Source organism: Miniopterus natalensis, chromosome 5, assembly GCF_054644295.1.
Source record: "Miniopterus natalensis isolate mMinNat1 chromosome 5, mMinNat1.hap1, whole genome shotgun sequence".
NCBI classification, from domain to species: Eukaryota; Metazoa; Chordata; class Mammalia; order Chiroptera; family Miniopteridae; genus Miniopterus; species Miniopterus natalensis.
Window position 1 is genome coordinate 70,929,393 of NC_142085.1, and position 22,259 is coordinate 70,951,651.

Here is a 22,259-nt window from a genome sequence, read left to right on the forward strand (position 1 = left end):
TAAAAAGGTGTTTGATAGGTTATTATGGGGAAAAATGGTTATAAAATTGTATTGCAGTAAGAGCCAATTTTGTTAAAAAATCCATAAGTTTATATATTTATGCATAGAAAAAAGACTCAGAATATACACAAAAATTTTTACAGTGCTTATTTCTCATGGAGGGATTGTGGTAATTATTTTCTCTGGGTTTATTTGTATATTCTAGAAATCCTATATTAAAAAAATTACCATTTTATAATTTAAAAAACCTAATTAAAAAAAAATGTACATGACCATAAAACACACACATAATCATGGAATCAAGCCTATACTTATACTATACTGATATCAGTTCCATGACCAAATAAATAGACCATACCTCATTTTGGCATGAACTGTCAGTGAATCCAGCAGGTTCATTGGTAAGGGAGTAATAGATGCTGAAGCCAAACAGCTTGTTCCAGGAAGAGGTATCCTCATAATTCCATTTCCATAGATAGTTTCTACCAGAGCTCCCATGGGTAATGTAAAACATTCTGAGTTTGTAGAGTATGCATTACACAGCAGGGCAATCTTATAGTCATTCATTTGTAAGCTCTTATTTCTAAGGCTCTGCTGTAGGAACCTAAAATTTCAAGTCCCATTAAAGAGAAAAAATGCAAATGATTTCCAGAAAGTTAACTTGCATTTTTAGAAAAGTTTAATTTCATGCACCTATTTATTAATATTATCTTTATTCCTACAGGAATAAAGTTTCTGCCCAAAATGTAGACATACACATAACAAAATGCAGAACAGAAACACACAAGTAGCATTTCAGAAAGAATTTAAGTAATTATAAGTTAACAATTAATGAATATTTTTAAGTACGTACTATATATACAGCACTGAGATTCAGAAATGAATAAGTCACAAATTCATGGACTAGGTTTCTGCTTAAGCACAACAAAATGCCTTCATTACAGATGTTACTAAGAAAAGATGGTCAAGGGGTGTCTCATAAAATGAAAGCTAAATGAAATACGAAGTTTGACTATTCTACAGTCTCTTAAGAAGTCCTTTTCAGAAGTTCTGCGTGGGAAGCTCAGCCATTCCTAACATCTTTGACTGAAGGGAGCACGCCAGACAGATCAGATCAGTTCAACCAACCTTGGCAGCCCAGGGAGTGAAAGGCATCTCAGTCAGATCATGCTCAAATCCCAAGTACTTAAGAAACTTTGAAATATTTTCACATAGTTTTGGAAATAAATAACTTTAATTAAACTAAAATATATAAAAACAAAGATTAGGCCTGATTAAATATATATACATATATGTAAATAGGATTAACCTTCTAATTGTTCTCTGATGCAAATATTGGTCAGTTTCTCTTGGGATGATATACACATTAAATATTCACCCTTACTGCCAGTGAGCGTGGGAAGATTTTCATTCTTTACACAAATACTAAGAATAATATTAGTCTATAATCCACTATCTATAAAATAAAAAATTAACTGTTCAGCTACAAAAACTTACTCATGGTGAAGGTTTAGGGAATGAGGTATTGGAATCTGTAGCTTGGAGTTGTCATTTTGGGCTTTTCTATTAAGATGAATCCAAATGCAAGTCATTGCAAAAGCATGAGTTGACTGAGGTTTGTTAATATCAGGAACTGGGATACACTGAAAAATAATATTATCAGAAAGAGAAAAATTAACTAATTAAAATACCCTGTACTAATTTAGCTCCCATTGTTCTTTGATTATTCAATAATATAAATCAGAAGATATAACAGCTATAAATATTGAAACCATTACAAGATTGTTCTGACTTAACAATAACAAATCATTTAAAAATTAAACATTATGAAATCTTACTGAATATGATAACTATACTGAAAACATAAAATTTCTAAAAGTCACATAAATGCTTTTTGAGAACATAAAAATTAAGAATTTGCTTTTAAAATGTCCAGCATTAGTAAAAAAGATAAAAAGGAAAGATGAAACAAGAATATACTTTTCTATTCAATCTACTTTTTTGTGCATTTAAAAATTTCCATAAATTACCCTGGCTGGTAGCTCAGTGGATAAGAACATCTTTCTGATATGCCAAGGTTGCGGGTTCAATCCCCGGTCAGGGCATATATAAGTATCAACAAAGGAATGCATAAATAAGTGGGACAACAAATCGATGTGTGTGTGTCTCTCAAAAAAAAAAAATCAACAAATAAAAATTAGGAAAAAATTTCAATAGATATCTAAGGAAATGCAAATCAAAATCACAATGAAATATCACCTCACACATGTTAGAATGGCTACTATAAAAAAAATACAAGAAATAACAAGTGTTGGAGAGAATGTGGAAAAAAGGAAACCCTTGTACACAACTGGTGAGACTGTAAATTGGTGTAGCCACTGATTTATTCCAGAATAGAACCACCATATGATCCAGCCATTCCACCTCTGGGTATTTACCTGAAGAATATGAAAACACTAATTGAAAAGATATTTGAACCCCCCTGTTCACTGCAGTATTATTTATAACAGGCAACCTAAGTGCCCATGGACTTATGAATGCGCACACACACACACACACACACACACACACACACACACACACACGAATGATGGAATACTACTCAGCCACAAAAAAGAATGAAATCTTGCCATTTGTGATGGGAATGAACCTTGAGAATAAAATGCTAAATGAAGTTAAATCATAAGGAGAAAGACAAATACTATGTGATTTCCCTCATGTGGAATCTCAAAAAACCCCCACAAAACCCAAACAAACAAAATAAAACAAGCTCATATATACAGAGAACAGATCGGTGGTTACCAGAGGAGAAAGGGGGTTGGAGATGGGGTGAAAGGGGTGAAGGGAGTCAACTGTATGGACAGAAACTAGACTTTTAGGGGTGATCGCTTTGTAGTGTTTACAGATGTCAAATTATAATGTACACCTGAGCTTATATAATTAATTAAAAAAAAAAAATGATGGCCTGATTCAAAACTGGACAAAAATTTCCATAATAAAATGCTTTTTAAAAAATGGCAATCATAAATGCATACCATATTTTACTCAAATACCTTATGTAATAAAACACTGAGGGGGACACACTCAATTAGCAAACAAACAAAAAAAGATATTCACAAATACTAATGTTATGTGGTCACTCAATGACTTGTATAGATAAAAACAGCCTAATGCTTTTTAAAACTGTAAACCTACTTAAAATGTAGAAAAAAAGTTTGCTACACTAAATGTTCAATTTTGATTTAAGATAAACTTCAAAAATAATTTAGTTCAATTTCTTCATTATACATGAGTAAACTAATGACGAGAGACCTAATGTCCATCACACAATTATGGTTAGTCACAGAACTGGGAAAAGAATTCAGATTTCCAGCTTCTAAATCCAGTGTTCTTTTCAAAGTCACACTAAAATCCTTAAACATAAATTAGACACAACTCACTCACCACACTGTTAACTATCTAGTAAAACTTACTTCTTTTTCTGGGTACAGAAGGTCAAAGAGTTTCATGACGGGGAGAAAATCAGCCAGTGCGTTTTTCTGTATACTTCCGGAAATGAATTGCAGGAGAACCCACATCAGATGATCTCTGCCTTTAATCAGTCCTCGCCCTGCTAACTGTAAAAGATGGTTATATACATATCCATTCATCTAGTTAAAGAGGTGGATGTAAAGTTTAAAGAAAAAAACAAAAAGGAGAAACCCTGCTTTCAGAAAGTTAGCACCTAACTTTGGCACTTGCTAATTACTCAGTCTGAACTCAAGGCACACCAAGAAAAGCCTTTTAAATTATTTTAATATAATTTATATCTTTCCTCCCTGACCCCCCCCACAACAACTGGGCATATAAAAAATCAAATGTTTTAGGACATAATTAAGTTGATCACGTGAGCATGAGCATCAAGTTTAATATGGGATAATTACGAAAAATATCAAAACATAAGAAATGCTTTATTGTATCAAAAAAAATTTTTAATTTAAAATTCTCAAGCTTCTCGGCCTTTTGGCTAAGATCAAGTATAATTTAAAATCCTTGCACGGCCGGGTGTGGCTCAGTGGTTGAGCATTGACCTACGATCCAGGAGATCTCCATTCGATTCCTGGTCAGGGCACATGCCTGGGTTGCAGGCTCCATCCACAGTCAGGGGCATGCAGGAGGCAGCTGATCAATGAGTCTCTCATCACTGATGTTTCGATCTCTCTCTCTCCCTGTCTCTTCTTCTCTCTGAAATCAATTAAGATATATTTAAAAAAAAAAAAATCCTCAAGGATTGGCTATCAAAAAACACTTTTTCTGGTTTCCTATAGATTATAGCAGAAATCAGTGGTGGTGGTGGTGTGTGTGTAGGGGGCAGGGGGAGGACTGGGGATAAGTGGGGCTGAAAGGATTCTAGAAACTCTTGAAAAATTTCCCCCCAAATAATCCATGCTGTAGAATTGTTATAAATATAACACTTATTTTATTCCCATTCAATGTGTCTAAAACCTTATGATTAAAATCAACTATTGCCACAAACTTCCACTGTATTCTCTGTTTTGCATTCATTGTCTTACCTTTCCATTCATGGCCAAAGTAGATAGCGGTGGGTGATCTTACACTCCTGTTACTCCCTGTTACCTACAGTCACCAAGTTCTATTTCTCTCAGCATACCTGATCTCTGGCTTCTCCTCTCTGTCTGGTTCAGACCTTCTGCATCTCTCATCTAGATCTCTGCAACAGCTCTCTTACTAATATCCTTGCCTCTGATTTTGGTCCCATCCATCTCTATGTCACCATCTTCCTACACGTGGCCATTAACAGCAATCTTTTCAACTTGAATATGATAATGTCATTCCCCTCCTCGTTTGCCTCCCAAAGAAAATCTAAACTCCTTAGAACAAACACATGGCCATATAAAGTTCTCCATGTCTGGTCTTGCCTTCCTGTCTTCCTTATCTCACCAACACTTTCCCCTTTACATTTTCCTTTCCAGTTCTTACACACTTCTATCCCTTTCCAAATGATGACGTTATTGCTATGGAAACACTTTTCCAGCTTTTCCTCCTGGCAAATTTCTACTTGCCCTTTAAGTGCTAGCTTCAAGATCTCTTTGCTAAAGCCATTCCCATGTCTTTAACTGGGACTCTTCTTCATCCCTTAAGGGAAACATACTTTCATTATGCAAACTATTAAATTATAATCAAATTGTTTACATCTATGTCTTTCTACTAGTAAAGAGCTCATTGAGGGTCCTATAGTGTCTTTTCATCTTGTATCCCCTGATCCTTGCACTGTGAATATACAGAATGAATGACCAGATCCAGTTTTTACAAGGAAAATAAAGTGAAAAGTTAAGAAACCACTTAAGCACTGAACAAAACATAAATTAGGACTCAAACTTCTGCCAGTGCTAAAATCACCGGGCAATGTCCATACCAGTCTAAAGCATACTAATCAACAGGTGAAGCAGCTCTAACGAAAGATTTAGTACTAACCTTCTGATGAAGAGAAAGGACCATATGTGGAAAACTTGCAAACTGGAAAAGCACAAAGAAAATGAGCTGACTCGAGAGATGCTGCCACAGGAGTTGGCTTGTTCCCCCATCATCAAACTTCTCCTCTGTCTCAGATCGCTCCATGGCATAGACCACCAGATCCACCAACTGGTCCTCCAGCACAGGGCAGCGCTGCTTGTGCTGTAGGGCAGAGATTAAATACAGTATTCCAAAAGCCTCCTGGTTAGTTTCCTAAGTTACCAGTTAATGGGAATTATTTGTAACAAGAGGCTGAGAAGCATGAAATGAAGTTGAACTTAGAAAGTTAAGGTTAGATTTAGTCTATTAAAGCTGCATCATGTTACATTATCATGGAGGATGTTTCATAAATAATCTTTTTTTTCAGGTCTCACACAGACAGACTTCCCATTAACTTTTGACTTTTACTACAGACATCATTATTTCAATTTGACAAAAAGGCACTTCAGAGTAGAAAATTTTGTTATTTATCCTTTGAAAAAAGTTAATATAAAAGGCATATGAAATGGGGATATCAGTATTAATTTTGCAATCTAATTCAAAATATGAAAATCCTGGATCTGTAGGAATCAAACATTTTGATAGGAGAGCAAAGAAGTGTGTGAATTTATTTTAAAGTAATCATCACAAGGTTACTCTAACTTAATATACATAGGTGTACAAAAATAGCTGCCAGATTACTCAATAAATGTTTTTTAATGTGTATTATGGTTCCTGATACTGAAATGGAAACTTTCTCTACAAGAAAAAAATGGTCTCAAAGTTAATCTCTGCTCTTCTCTCTTAGAAGTCAAACATAATGCAGCTTTAATTGTAAATTAGACTATTTTAAAATCTAAAACAAGAAAAAGAACTGAGTTTAAACACTAAAAATGAAAATGCAACTTCCCTTTCTAGAGGCAAAATGATTTAGGCTTTTTAAAGTGATTTAAAAAAAATATTTTTACCAAAAGATGTATGTTAAGCCATATTTTATACATTTTCATATTTCTTTTAAAAAATATGTTATATGGCTTAATAGCCAGGCAGTTAGATGCCTTTCTAATGAACACAAGTACTAAGATACATGCTTTCCTTGCAGACTTTAGGCGTAATCAGTTTTTTTTGCCATGAAAAAGGGATATGATTTCCTTAAATTTAGGGAAAAAATGCAAAATGGGGACAAATTTGGAAAAAAAACAAAACATAATGAATAGCATCCCCTCTTTTGCATGCTCTTTGCCAGCTTCAAACTTGTAAAGCTCCAATATAGCTGCACTTTCTTAAAGCATGCAAATAAAACAAACATCTATCCAAAACAGTAAGCATCAATGGTTGTTTCATATTTTTTCCAAAAACACAATGCCATGTTCACAGTTCAACCACATTACAGGTTTACAAAGAGCAATATTAACACCACCAGTTGAGACTACAGTACTTTTCCTCCAAATGTAATTATCATTATGAAGCAGAGCAAAGTGCAACAGACAACACTACAAACTATTTCTTAAACAGCATGCAAAACTACTGTGTACAGGGCTTGAAATTCACTAGTTCTGCCAACCACCAACAACCTAAGAAATGTGCCAGACAACACAAATTTAGAGTGAGATCATTCAAAGTATATAAGAGTCAGAAAAATTCGTGAAAAGAAGTAAAGCCATTATTTCCAGTAGGAATTTTTCATTAGTGATGGGAATTTGCTTGTAGTTTGGAAACTAACCAATCTGTTACCTATTCCTCCATCCATAATGGTCTTTCATCAATCTGCTTCAGGGAAAAAGAGCAAACTAAATAAAATTGGTTTTAGCATCTGAGTCATTTGGGAATTACCCTTTTTAACATCTGCTATTTTTTTTTAAAATCTGGATTTTTACCTACATATTTTAGGGGTGTAGTGATGGTCATACAGTTAATGATTTAAGAAGGAAAACAAAAATATTAAGATTTCGACAAAGAAATATATTTTGACAAAATAAGAAGGAAATTTATAGTTAAAGCTGATGATTTTTCAATACATACCAAGACTCAAGATTACATCCAAATTTTCTGTAAAGAATTAAATCAGTTAGGGATCTCTATGGTGCCTAAATGCCCCAGTGTGTGAGGGTGGCAGAACATCTCTCAGGATTAACTCTATATTTTTCAAGTGTTTTTAGTTAAAGCCAAGCATATTTCTCATACCAAGTTTAAGGATAGCTTAAACATGTTTCTTTGTTTATTTGCCAATTTTAATAATACCAAAAAAGAAAATGATCTATGCTACTAATAACTACTTTAGAATAATAAGTTTTGCTTTAGTTTTTAATTACTAAAGTAAGTACTTTAAAATTAAGACCCTCCATCACATAGATTTTTTTTACAAAGTGGAACAAATGAAAATTTGCAAAGCGGTGAAATGATCTATAAATAAAGGTTAATTATCAGTCACTAGGCTGGATAATTATGTAAGCCAATGGGCACTATGTCCGTCAATGGTTACAACTTGCTTTCGGAAAGCTTTTATAAATTTAAGACTTCATTATATAAACATATAAGTTGAATTAGTTTACATCATCTCTATATGCATACTTAGTTAAAAACTCTTTTAACAATAAGAATCTAAATTCAGTATTTTAACAATTCAAATTCTGCATAATTGCTCAAACTATATTAACATTTAAAATTTTCCACTTTTATTAAAAAGTGGAAGCACTGACACAAACATTAACGTTAACCTCCACCCATGCCCCTCTTTCCCATCATGACTTCAAATGGCAAATGATAAGGCTTTTTTCAGTCTTAGTAACCATATTAGGGTAAGTGGCCTCTAACACTTTCAGGTAATAGTTCTGATACTGCTTTTTTGGTGAAATTTTAACATATTGTACTTACGTGGACTTAATTTTAAATCATTATTTCAGTGCTAGAAAACAATTTTAAAGCAATATCTATTCAGTACCAGTTGGGAAAAAAATATCCCTTTGTATGTCATTTATTATATTCTCTGCCAAAAAGAACTGGAGAACTATGCCAGTTAATATCACTTTCAATGGTGCCTTTCAAAGATAAACAGTGATTAGTCTAGTACCTCACTGCCTCAGGGTAGCCAGAGTTCACACACCACCACACAAGAGCCTGAGGAATATGTTTCGTAATGCTCTCATTCAATAGAAAGAACACAAACTCGTATAAACACACCAAACAGTATTCTTCTACTGTGAATACTCCACCCTGCTGGTCACAGAACTGCGCTATTTATGACATTCTAAATGTGACCAATTTTAAAATAAAATATAGCCCAATTCCTACTGGAAAATGCAATATGGACAGCTCTTAAAAGGTTTTAAGCTTTCATTAATTACTGCATTGCTAGAGAAAGGACAAGAAAGTACAGTGCAGGCTATAGTTTTGTAATGATATAAGAGGTGACAACTTGCTTATTTTTAATCATATGCTTCTTATACTGTGTGTTCTCATTTTCTTCTCTACTTTACAGGTGGTAAACATAACATAGCAAGTCAATTCAGCATATATCTTCCATCTACAAGTACACTCACTACAGAGTTTTCTACCAAAGCAACTAATGATGAATTGTAAATTTCTGACAATGTTTACACTTCAGTGGGACCAATAGTAATAATGTTCTGTCAGCATTTCCATTATAAACTTTATTTTTTATGGATTTATGTCTTAGTCATAAACTTTTTTTAGGTTGAAACTTGTTATTAAAATGATCAGATCAGAGATACTCTTCTCTGAGTTGTTTTGTCAATTTTGGGTTTGAGTAGAGCTGCCCCCCAAAAGAAAGAAGCAATGATAGCTAAGGCTATCTGGGAGAAGGTACTCGCAGCTCAAATGACGATAGGTACATTTATCCACCAAACTGTAAAAAAACTGAGGCAAGTCTGATTTAAAGTTCTTTGCAAAAATTTGTTTTTAAGACACAGCGTGAAGCGTTTTTTCAAAGGTGACTGAATACTTACCTCTAACTCAAGTGACAGTTGAGAATTAATGACTAGGTATTTAAGGTGTTACATTGACAGACTGTTTATATGAGGTAACTGTCAGCTACTATAGTGTGAAGCAGTTTCATTTTCACATGTACAAAGGCTTGTCCAAACAAGGAGGCTTGGTAAATTTTTCAGAAGGAGAAACTTAAAATAATAAGAGATACTGCTACTAGGGTGAGGTTTGGCATGCAAAGTTTCAACACTGAGCAAGTTTTATGGCCAAGCTATATGTCCTTAAAAATAGGGCTTTATAAATGGAAGCACTGGCACAACCTTCACTATAGTATTGCAAACAGTAACGCTATTTTATATAACCTAGACAAGAACGTCTTTTTAAAATAAAAAAGCTGGTCTATTTTAATATGTTGGGCTCAAAAATTTTTAACAAAAATAATTGGAACGGCTATTTTGCTTAAAATCTCCAAGGTGAAAAGTCCAGGAACAGACTTGGGACTGTAAGAGCTTGATTTATAAGTTTGGCCATAGTGTTCTTCTCCTGCCATAGGTGAGCATCAGCTGAGAGGAGCCCACTCTCGGAGGAGGACACCTCTGGCAAAGATTGACAAAGAAGGGTGTTTGTCAGGCAGGTGTGGGGTCACCTAAGAGTGTGACATTTCTTAGTCAAGCCCCATATTTCCAAAAAAAAAGCCTTCCCTGTATAAGGTTTACCACTCCAACTTTTAAAAGTAACATCTCTATTAAAGTGCTTTTTTTTTTTTTCTCTTCTTTGTTTTGTTTTTAATTTGTTTTCTTTTTTAAGGCAAAGCAACATAAGTATTTTTATTGATGTTATTATTTATGTATGTTTTAAAAGTCTGGAAAGATAAAGGCCACCACAAATCTTTCCATCTCTAAAAATTATACCAGGCTAGCTTTAGCCCTAAAGTATGAAGAAGAGTAAAATGGAGTGGGAAGGAAAAATAACCCATCGAAAAGTGACAGGCTTTATTGTGTGGCAGGTGTTGTCTCTTTGGTAAAAAGAAAAAAAAGAAAAAGAAAAAAATACCAAAAACCAAAACAAAAACAATCCACCAAAAACAACTCTCATATCCCAAGAAGAAATTCATTTTCGTGGCCTTGGTCTCAGCATGGTCCTGCCAATTTCAAGCCCCGACCATACATGTATTCTCTAAATGGAATCAGTGGCTACAAAGCGGCCAGCGTATCGTTAGTCACAATACAACAGTAAGGTTGTGAACATACCTGAGCAATGTTCAAGGTCTAGAGCATTGGAGGATGGGCAGGACAAGACAGGACAGAACAAAAATAAAGGAAGAAAAAAAGAAAAGACAAAACAGTGACTATGAGGCCAGCCTCAAGGAACCCAGAGTCAGCACAAACCCTCCCACATGTTAAACCACCAAAAACAAACATACACCAAAAAAAAAAAGAAAAAAAAGGTCAGCAATGAGCCCACGCTGAAGATACTAAGGGTTATAAAAAAGGATACCCCAACAACAAAAGAAGTAAATTATGGTTAAGTCATGTGTAGGTTTCTCTGGCAAAAGGTATACTTGAAACTGGCCTTATAGAAAAAAAAGCAATGCAAAATAAATCAACTTTAATATCTCCTTTTCAATTTAAACATTCTTAAAGCAATATATATATATGATAGGAACAATACATAGGTTTAATAAATCATATATTTAAAAATGAAAATCACCAAATAGTTTTTAACTGTTTTGCTCAGTTAGCTATAGCAAAGAAAAGAGAAAGGAATAGTGCAGATTCTATGCAGAATTTACTAGGTTTCCAGCATAGTACAGTACCTGCTTATTTAAACCTAGCATATTGCAGACCATATCCCTGGAATAAGGCTGCTCCAATACATATCTCAACAAAGCAGTCTGTGGTTCAAACAGATCCTTTAAAGAAAATAAAAAACAATTATTGCTTCAAGATCATAGTAAATGTTAATTCAAATAATTTGAAATTGGGATCAAAAAAATCCTCTAAAGGCACTTGTTACCTGCACACAGTAGGCAGTATCTAGTGAGAAAAAAAAATCATAGGATTTTAGTGCTTGCAGTTAATCTATTCCCACCTTTTATTTGATAAGTGATGACTGAGGCAAAGCGATTTGCCCAAAGTTATAGAGTATAAACTTAAAAATGACTTCAGCTAGCCTCATGAAAGTCTTAGGTATCACTGTCAGGAAAGGATTTTCTGCTCAGAATCTAATCAAAGAGAAATGGAGGCAGTTTCCAGTGACCTCATACAAGTGAAAACAAACACTATTTCCAAATTTGGAGAGTATAAATGACTTGATAGCACAGGGTTTAAAAGTATAGGTTCTGGTATCACATTGCTTGAGTTCAAATTCTGATTCTACCACTTCCTAAACATGGGGCCTTAGGCAAGTTACTACCCACTTTGTGTCTCAGTTTCATCATCTGTATAATGGAGATATTAAGATGATAATTAAAAATAATGATTTTGCAAAGTAAAGTTTTTAGAACACTGCCCAGCACATAGTAAGCACACAATAAATTTATGTTTTCATTATTATTGCTATCATGATGACAGTAAATTCCATTTAGTTTACCACTTCTTCACATTCCAAAGTTTTCTGACTATATAGGTCTTGTAACATAGAAACTCACACTTGAGGCCTGTATGTCCATATTAACCATTGTCACCTCAATAAACTTAATTTTAAAAAAAAAGTTTCCTGACTAATATGCCAAGAGCTCAGACTGCCACCTTACTCTCACTATTCCACCCTCCTCACATTTGGAAAGTTTCCTAATTACTCTATATATCACTTTTGACATGAAACATTTACACCCAGCCCTCCCCATACCTGCTCTGTTATCACGCCAACCACCAGGATAACAAAATGCTAGATCAAATTTCATTATAGCTTTATGTCTTTACCTCATGTTTAATTTTATTAATATTTGTGGGTTTATTTTCCTTTGAGATTCTCTACTGCACTTTTGTCCCGTCCCCACTTTAAAACTCTAACAAACTGGAGGCTCACTCTGCAAATTTTAAGGACACTGCAAATTCATTCCTCCCTTTGTAAAGCAAGAATAAAAACAAGGAATCAATTTTAAAGTCAGTTTTCTCACTCCAAGTACTCTGCCAGAGGTGGACTGCTGGAGCCTAAATACCTGAAATATCACAAACCAGAGTACACTTGGATACGGAATGACACGTTAAACCATGCACTGTCTTTCATTAAATATTTACTTCTTCAGCCCTAGCTCAGTTGGTTAGAGCACTGTCCCGATACAACAAGGTTGAGGGTTTGATTCCTGTCCAGGGCACATACAAAAATCAACCAATGGATGCATAAATAAGTGGAACAATGAGAAGAAGTTTCTCTCTCTCTCTCTCAAAAAATCAATAAATAAAAATTTAAAAAATATTTATTTCTTCAATTTAGCATCACATATCTAATGCAGGATAAAGACTGTTAGGCCAAAAGTTCCTTTTTATTTAGCAACATACCTTATCATATGGCAAAAGGCCTTTCAAAGGAAAACGAAGAGTTGCAGGATCCAATTTCCATGAATTACAAATGGCACCTGAGTTATTTACAACTGGTAGAAGGCTGCAGCGGCCTGTATTACAAAATATGTTTTTAAGTAAATGCGAACATAACAATGCCTGGTCTTTCATTACACTACAAATAGTTAATAAATATCTACACTGAACCAGACGCCGGTTTTAAAAATGTTTTAATTAGATAAAAATTTGGAAATTTTCTTTATTTTTAGTCCAGATGGTTGGAGACCAATTTGTAAGGTTGTGAACATACTGTGGATCTGAAGGCATCTCCGAAGTCCAATACCAATTTGTACAGGCCTTCCAAACTCAAAAATGTTGCATTTGTCCAAATATCTAGGACAGAAGTCAGCCAACTCTAATCCATGGGTCAATTCCAGCTTGCTACCTATTTTTGCCAAATTTTATTGGATCACTGCTGCTTTTGCACTACCATGGCAGAATAGAGTAGCTGCAACAGACCGAATAGCCTACAAAACCTAAAATATTTACTGTATCATCATTTACTGAAAAAGTTTGCAGACCTCTCTAGTTTAGGGTCAACATGATTAACTTCAACCATGACGTTCCTAGAGGCCTTAGTTGTAGCATATGACTGCCAGCACATATATCTAACTGCCTGATGAACATTGCCACTTGGATGGCCTGTGGGTATGTGAAGCTCAACTTAATGAGTTAAACTGAACTCATCACCATCCTTCTCAAACCTGCATCACTTCTGTAATTCATTAAATGATATCAATATCCACTCAGTTACAAAAGCTAGAAGCCTGAGAATTATCTGTCTAGTGCTTATTTAGTTTATTTTTGTATTTCAGTGTGCAGAAGAGCACCCAGCTCGTAGGAAGTGCTATTGGCTAAATAATGGTCTATATTCCCAGACAGTTCTGAAGCCACCATGATTACTAGAAATAATTCAGGAATATATATGGGCACTGCAAACACTGCCAAATCATGTTTTTTTTTTAAAAGAAAATTCTGAGAATCTAATAAAACATGAAAAAATGGAAAATAAAATAAAATGAAATAGCAAAGGTGTGAACTGGAATGGGCTGAAAGAGCCTGACAGCATTGTGTATTGTGTCCACAGAGGAACAGGTCTATAAAGATTTCCATCTGCTTAGATTCCACGGTGCTTTACTAGCTCTATTCGAAGTTCCCTTTAATCACCAGGATGGTTTTATATGAAGCTTAGACCCAGTCCTGACATTTGCTTTTCCCTCCCTTCATTCAGCACACAGAGTACCTGAAAACAAGTTAAAGACTATTATTAAGCTCCTAGAGAGTTACTAAAAACACAAGCCACCAAAACATGTGTAAGAGACTGTCAACTCTGTTCTATAGTCAGGTCATTAAAAATCACACACTATTTAGTATTTTAAATTATAATCCTACCACAAATGGAGTTTATCCTTGCTGTGGGCCTGAAGGTATCCACAAAGTCTGATACCAGGTTTCCAAGTAACTAAAAACAAAACAAAAAACAAGAATAAAAATAAAATCAAGACTGCTCTGAATATCATGTACATAAAATGAGATAATGTGTAAAGATTTAGTATAAAGCCTGGCACATTAAAATTATTCAAAGGTTAGTTCTCTTTTTCTTCCTTCCAAACAATTACTTACCAATACCACAATGTCCCTAGCTATATGATGAAGCAATGTATATTTTAATCACATGGTATATAAACTGTTTCATCAGAACAGCAGAGCAATGAAAGAAATAGAAAATAATGATAAAAAATACATAGTATCTAAGGTTAAAAGTGACCATTTTAAAAATAAGCACAAAAAATAAGATTAACAAAACTATTTTTTATAAAAATTGCTATTAAAAAATTTGGAAAATATCAAATTTACCCAGTGTGGAAGTTTCCCCTCAGGATATAGTTTTCTGATCTCTGTGACTGCAAAATAGGCTGGTAACAAACAGGCATTTCTTTCCAAGATGTATGCTATAACCTGAGAAAAATAAAAGGGCAATGTTATTCTTGACTAGTCTCATAGATAAGCCCTTTAAATGTAACAACAACAAATACATTAACAAGTAGAAATATTATTTCAGTAATTTATTTGGCTTAAACTCTAGGACAAAGGAATTCACTTATATGTGAAGAATCTCTAAAAATGAATATTAATAAACAATGGAACGATTGCTGATGGTTAGTAACATTAAAAATACTTTAAATATTGGTAGACTCCAAGAGGAGAGCAAAAGACCAAAGCAACAATTCTTGCAACATTAGTTACAAAGCACAAAGATCTTTTAAGTGGTCCACGGGCTGACATCTTGTAATGGCCAAAAGTACTTTACTATCTATATTGTTGTTTTTACAATTAAAACCCATGTAATTAATCAAAATATTAAAAAGTAAAATAGCATCTTTAAAACTAAAAGTGATTTTTGGGCATGCTCCTAAGAGGCATGAATCTCCTAACTCTAAGGGTCCCCAAGGGACTTCCAACCAGGGGAGCAATGAGCAGCCCCCTCCCACACCTGCCTCCAAAGGACCCCTTTTCTCTGACTTTCCAGTGAGCCAAAACAGCCCCACCTAGGCTCATTTTTTTCCTATAACATTTTTAGGAGCCAAAGCACCCACTACTAGGCTCTGTTCTGTTGCTTCCTCTATCCTAAGCCCTTCTTTGTTTCACTATCCCCAGAATTAATAAACATTCTCTCTCTCTCTCAAAAAAAGTGATTTTTGTAGAAGTAAACAAATGGAACATTCCACAAATTACTATAAGTTTTAAAAGCACAGAACTATATAAAACTATTTTTTTGAGGTTAAGATCAATGCATTGCAGACATGTTTAAATTACCTCTCTCGCTGTTAGTAGCTGCTGTACAACAGCTGAGCTCACTGTATTGGGAATTGTCAAGATTTTCTCCAAAATCACTTTTAAGAGATCTCGAACACCCTAATATAAGAAAAAAATCCATAGGTTAACTATGTAATGTCCCCTCGGCTGGTTAAAATATCTAAAGGTTTCAAGATTATACACTCAGAAAAAAAGTTCCCTTCAAAGTCACACCTCCAATTCTTCTGAATCAGAGCTAATATTCAAATCCCTAACATTAACCCAAGAGATGAGTTATGTTCCAAAACAGAATTCTAAACAATGCCTTGTCATATGAATGAACCAAGAAAGTCACTAATAAATAAAAATTTAACTTTCCACACTTTGCTAAGAGTTTCTATAGTTATGAAGGTCAGAAAAGCTTGATTTTGGCTTACAGACAAATATATTTGAATAGAACCTGAAAATATGGACAAAAATATTAAACTTTTCTGGCAGATGACCCTTTCTGCTCACTCCCTTTGGCATATTCTAACTTTTGTTTCCATTCTCATCCATTACATACCGTAATCCTTCAAATTTATCCAACAAGGCTAGTTTGTTAATCATTCATCTCCTTATATCTATAACAAGTTACATTATTTCAGAGCAGAATCTGATATACAGAGAAGAAATTTCATTCAATATGCATTTGTTGAGTATAAACTAGGTGATGAATCTTGTAAAAAAGATAGAGAAAACATATAAATGAGAAAAATTAGAAAAAATTATAAAGCACCATGTAAATAAAAAGATAAAAACTGCGTATTAACATGCTAAGGAAACTGAAGTAAAGAAAAAATAATCAGAAAAAGCTTCTTAGAAAAATATTGTATTAAGTCATAAATCAAATACGTAATTATCAAGTCATTTTAGAGAAAATACAGGCATAAAGCACAGGGTCAGGTATTGGCAATTCTTTCAAAAAGAAAAATAACAAAAGCAGCTTGAATGAAGCAGAATGTCTTTTGCAGCTATTGAAATACTGAGCTGTATTACGAGACTAATTAGAGAGTATACGCTGCTGTTTTTGGTCAAGTTCAGAGTGTCAAAGATACTAGTTAAGAAAGGACACATGGGCAAGGAAGGTCAAGGTAGAGGTGAAGCAGGGCTTGCTCCCTTCATCAGCTGATGCCTACATCTCTTCTCAGTTCCACACACCCCTCCGCTGTGCTTTCACTTGAAAGGGGCCCCAACATCATAAGATCTGTGGCATGAAAAAAACCCAAAGTCTGCTTGGCAACTTGCCAACTCATCATAAAAACATACTAGCCACCTGCATTTTTATTTTGGGAAGAGAGGAAGCTGTAGGAAACATTAATTTTAAAGCCTTTTAGGAAATAAACAACACAAAATAGATTTTGTAAATGCTTCATTTCTCCCATGTGAAATTAAGATGCATACAACTGAAAAATTAATTCAGTCTGAAAGAGATCATTTTTTATAATTAGCAAAAAATACCTTGTAATCCACTCCACCAATTATTTTCCGAACCAGTTTAAATGTTAGGGCCCAAAGCTGTGTTCTTTCCCATTCAAGAGTATCAGAGTTTATCAGGGATTCACAAACCATCCTAGAAAAAAAAAAAACCCATTCCAATTATAAGACAGAATTTTGGAAGTTCTCTAATAGCCAAGGTCTGTATACTCTGGATATTATATTTGTCATAGTATTTTTCATAAAAGTACATTATCATTCAAGCACATTTAAAAAAAAAGTATAGTATTTTACATATTTTACTTCTCTGAAAGAATAAACACAAAGTAGAACTAAATATTACTCATTATACTTTTACTAGAAAGAGATCTAGCTAAAGATAGATGGTTAAATGTTTACCATCTATCCGCTTGTGGCATATTGTATTTTCCCTAGATGGCTACAGTAAGATTTTTCATCCTCATGCTCGCCTGAAACGTGACACTGATATTCCTCCCATGAAGAGCTTGGAGGAGATTCTACATTCTCCTCCCTTAAATCTGGACAGGCCCAAGGCTATGGCAAAAGGGACGCTGCACGACTTCCAAAGCAAGACGATACAGCTTCTGCCAAGCCCTCTTCTGAATGCTTGCTCTTGGAGTCCCCCACGCTTTGAGAAAGTCCAGTCACATAGAGAGGGCATGTGCAGGTTCTGGCCAACAGCCCCAATCGAGGTCTCAGATGATAGACCGGCATCAGCCACCTGACATACGAATGGGGAACCTCTGTTATGACTCCAGTCCTAGCTACTGTCTGACTGTAATCACGAGACCCTGAGAAAAAACTGCCTAATAACCCCAGTCAACCACCATTAACCATGAGTTTTAATAATAAAATGATTATTGTTTTAGGGTATGAAGTGTTGAGGTGAAGCAAAAGTTAACTAGAAAAAGGTAATCAAAGTGAGTAATTTTAGCCCCTGGGCTGAAAGGCAAAGCCAGCCTGTTTTAGAACCTGTAAATATACAATTCTAAGAATACGGTACCCTAGCCCTGGCCAGTTAGCTCAGTTGGTTAGAGCATCATCGCACTATGCCAAGGTTGTGGGTTTGATCACTGGTCAGGGAACATACAAGAATCAACCAATGAATGCATAAATAAGTGGAACAACAAATAGATGTTTCTTTCTCTCTCTAAAAAAAAAAAAAAAAAAAATAAATCAATAAAAAAAATTCTTTTCAAGAATACTGTATCCTAGAAACTAAAACCTGAGGTATTATATGAAGGATTGCTTTTTTTAAAAAAATTTTATTTATTGATTTTAAAGAGAAAGAGAGAGAGAGAGAGTAGGAGAAACACTAATTTGTCATTCCACTTAGTTATGTATTCATTGGTTGAGTCTTCTGTGTGCCCTGATGAGGGACTCAACCCACAACCTTGGGGTAGAGGGACGACACTCTAACCAACTGAACTACCCGGTCATGGTTTAAGGATTGTTTGTTGAACCTAACTTCCTTCTTCATTTCTTTATCCTTTTACAACAACAACCTCGACCAATTTCCAAGCATTAATAAAAAAAATAATAATTCTTTGGATTGCTCACACCCACCATTAAACATACCTGGGTGGAAGAAGGCCAGTCTCGACTGCCATTGCTAAGCAGTCATAAAGAAAAGAAATTCTTTTAGGACTATGCTGGCCATGAATGAATTTAACAAGCCACTGGATACACTGTTCATGAGATTCCTGGAAAATTAGAAAATGATTATATTTTAAGTCTAAAGTTATATCTTAAAACTAACAAATAGCTAAGATTATACTTGTGAGTATATCAAGACTGTGAATGAGATACTCTACTATAAACATTTGTGGATAAAGGCAATTAAAAAAAAGATTCAGATTTAGTATTTCAGTTATATTAAGCTTAAACTCTTATAATTGTATAGATTAAACCCCCGTTTTTATTACATGGGAACTTTAAAAGGAGTAAGATATCATTAACATATTTGTGGTCAATAGAAAACTCTAACACAGATTGTGTAAGGCATTGTAAGCAGTAATCTATTTAATGGCAGATAGAAATATTCCTGTCACTGGGGGGAAAATTCATTATGGGTTAGTTAGTACATCAGGCTCATGAGAATTTAGTGTGAATCTGATCCCTAAGAGTCCAAATATGAATCCAATGACACAGCTAATTTCTAAACTTGTATAACTAAACCTGATACAGAAATGTAGTGCCATATCAAAGTCTGTCTTCTAGGATGTCCTCAAGAGTCTATGTCCTGTTCCTCTGTACTACCACTGTCCCTCATAGTGTACATACTTCTATTGTTGAATGTATCACACAGATTTAGAAATACCTACTTTCTTCCTGGCTCCCCATTACAATATAATCTTCTTCAAGACAAGGACCATATCTTACCTCATAAAATGTTTAATGAATTATTAAAAATTTTAAATATTTTGAAAAGATGTTCAACATTACTCAGAGAAATGCAAAATAAAATTATACTGAAATAAAATTTCTCATGCTTTAGATCGGCAAAGATCAAAAAGTTCATTAACACTCTATTGTGAGACTACTGGGAATATATAGTCTCATACATTGCTAATGAGAGTATAAACTGGTGACCATTATAAAAGACTACTAGGGCCTGGCTGGCATGGCTCAGTGGTTGAGCCATGAACCAAGAGGTTCAATTCCCAGGCAGGGCACATGCCCAGGTTGCAGGCTCAATCCCCAGTGCAGGGTGTGCAGGAGGCAGCCAATCAGTGACTCTCTCTCATCATTGATGTTTCTATCTGTCTCTCTCTCTCTCTTTCCCTCTCTAAAATCAATAAAAACATATTTTTAAAAAATATAAGACTAAGCAATTTCTACTAGGCAATACTACTTCCAAGTATCTGCTCTGTGTCCGTATATGATATCATTCATTTTGTATTGTTTAATGTAGAAAAAGTAAGAAGCAACCTAAATGTCAGTTAGTAGGAGACTGGTTAAGGAAGGTACAGCCATAAAATAGAATATTATGCTGCAAGACAGGGAGAAAGGCAGAAATTTTAACTTTTAGTGGATTGCTGTAGAATTACTTTCAGTATTTACTGAGGGAGAAAAAAGCAAGGTGCGAATGAACAGTGTACACAGTATATAACCATTCTGTAAAAATGATCCTATGTGCATAAAATACTTCTAGAAGGAAACATAAACTGAGCATACAGGCTGCAGACAGAAAAAAAAGAGCAGGTAATTAAGCTAAGAGAGGTGAAAGGAAAACTATTAATTGGGTCTACTTTTTCACATTTTGCACTATATGAATATATTACCAATTAAGATGCTTAAAAAAATGAATGTATTGCCATCATCTGATCCATGTCTGAGCAGCAAGTCTTACCACCAGTGCCTCAACTGCAAACATTTTCCAACCTATAATGAACCATGAGAAGAAAATGCACTGCTGGAACTCAAACTCTTTAAGGATCACACGTTTTGTCTTTTTCAAGGATACATTTCCTGGCGAATGTTCTCTGTTACTAAATTTTACTGTTTTTTCCTTTACTTTTATTATATCTTCATATCCTTATTGTAAAATCATGCATCCTTATTGTGGCATTTTTATATCTTTAATATAGTAGTAGCTTCACTATACTATGCCAGTTCCTTTGTTGAGAAAATGAATGCAATTTTTATCCTTTATAATCCCTAACACAGTTGTTTTCAAGTGCACCAAACAAGTCAGAATAGGATAAAAATGGTATTATATAATCTAACACGGGGAGATTTTTAACACCTCACACTGTGCTGTCATCCACTTGACTTCTCAATACGGGGTCTCCACTGGAAGAATACAAATTGGAAAAAATGGAAACCAGAATAGACAAATAAAAGATAAAGACAATTTTCTCTCTCCCTTCCAAGGAAAACCTCAACAGCAACATCAAAGTAAATGTTTAAAACAGAAGGGGTCAAAAATCATCCACTGAATGTATTAAAAATGCGGTACTCACCTGAGGAAGACCACCCCAAAACTGTCTGAAGGCCGCCAGGCAGCTAATCAGTTTTGTCTTTTCATCTTCAGGAGTGTCCATAAACATTCTATAAACAAAAATCACTTTATTTGCCACTAGTATGAAAAAGGTCATCCAACATAACTAGAACAGTGGCTCTTAGAAACCCCCAAGGCAAAACTAAGCAAAATCTTAGAAAGATACACTAAGGTAAAAAACACAAAAAAAATCTACCATGCATATACTCACCCAGGGAAAGCCTCTTCTATAATTTCGGTTTTCTGTAAAAAAAAAAAAAAAAAAGGATGCGAATTTACAATGTGGGGGGCTCCCCGAGCAAACTATTATAATGTAACATACGGGAAATTATCTTAATCAGCTACATGCCGAAAGGAACGATCCCCGCCTCGCCTGTCACCATGGGTGTTCCGAATTCCAAGAGGACTTCGAATGTGACAGCAGTTCGAGAATCGCTAACCTCTGCACATATACACGGAGTCTCAACAAAGGAGCGGCGGGGAGAGGCGGCCCAGGCAGATCCCTGGCCCCGCCGCCCCGCGTCCCCGCCTGGCCCCGCCGCCCCGCGTCCCCGCCTCGCCCCCCGCCGGCCTGGACCCGGGCCCTTCCACTCACCACCACCTCCTCAAAAATGCTCTGCAGTTGCGTCTCCATCTGTACCATCGCCTCCGCTTCCCTCCGGCGCCCGGCTCGCGGCCCGGGGCAGGCCCGAGCTCGGGGAAGAGACGCGCGGGGGGGCGGCGACGGCCGCGGGAGTCGGCGCGTAGACGGGGTCGCTCAGCACTCGGGGTCCCGCAAGCGCCCGGGCCTGCGCGGAAGCGCCGGGAAGTGGCAGGTGCTCGCTGATTACCAAACCCCTAGAAACCAGGGACGCAGCCTGATGGTTCCGCCAGGGGGGAAAGGAGGCTCGCAAGCCGGCCCGAAGCGCCCCCAAGTGGAGCCCCGAGCCGAAGTCCCTCCAAGGCGGTGTGGGCTGCAGGCC

The 22,259-nt window shown here is 35.5% G+C and overlaps 1 protein-coding gene across 2 annotated transcripts in view; it reads right to left on the reverse strand.

Moving 5' to 3' along the window:
* Positions 1 to 21,963, reverse strand: part of MED23 (mediator complex subunit 23) — a 40,689-nt gene extending 18,726 nt beyond the window's left edge. The window contains exons 1-15 of one of the 2 annotated variants that reach the window (XM_087817626.1): positions 21,893 to 21,961; positions 21,509 to 21,540; positions 21,260 to 21,347; positions 18,873 to 18,997; positions 17,298 to 17,409; positions 15,819 to 15,917; positions 14,859 to 14,960; positions 14,394 to 14,463; positions 12,942 to 13,054; positions 11,255 to 11,350; positions 10,689 to 10,706; positions 5,476 to 5,676; positions 3,474 to 3,617; positions 1,498 to 1,643; positions 359 to 604 (exon numbers count right to left, since the gene is read on the reverse strand). In XM_087817626.1, the coding sequence (XP_087673752.1) occupies positions 359 to 604; positions 1,498 to 1,643; positions 3,474 to 3,617; positions 5,476 to 5,676; positions 10,689 to 10,706; positions 11,255 to 11,350; positions 12,942 to 13,054; positions 14,394 to 14,463; positions 14,859 to 14,960; positions 15,819 to 15,917; positions 17,298 to 17,409; positions 18,873 to 18,997; positions 21,260 to 21,347; positions 21,509 to 21,540; positions 21,893 to 21,940 (1,640 nt within the window). In that variant the 5' untranslated portion in view covers positions 21,941 to 21,961. Of the gene's footprint in view, positions 1 to 358; positions 605 to 1,497; positions 1,644 to 3,473; positions 3,618 to 5,475; positions 5,677 to 10,688; positions 10,707 to 11,254; positions 11,351 to 12,941; positions 13,055 to 14,393; positions 14,464 to 14,858; positions 14,961 to 15,818; positions 15,918 to 17,297; positions 17,410 to 18,872; positions 18,998 to 21,259; positions 21,348 to 21,508; positions 21,541 to 21,892 lie in introns of both variants that reach the window. The other variant, XM_087817625.1, reaches the window with a different exon arrangement.
* Between the last annotated feature and the right edge of the window lie 296 nt (positions 21,964 to 22,259).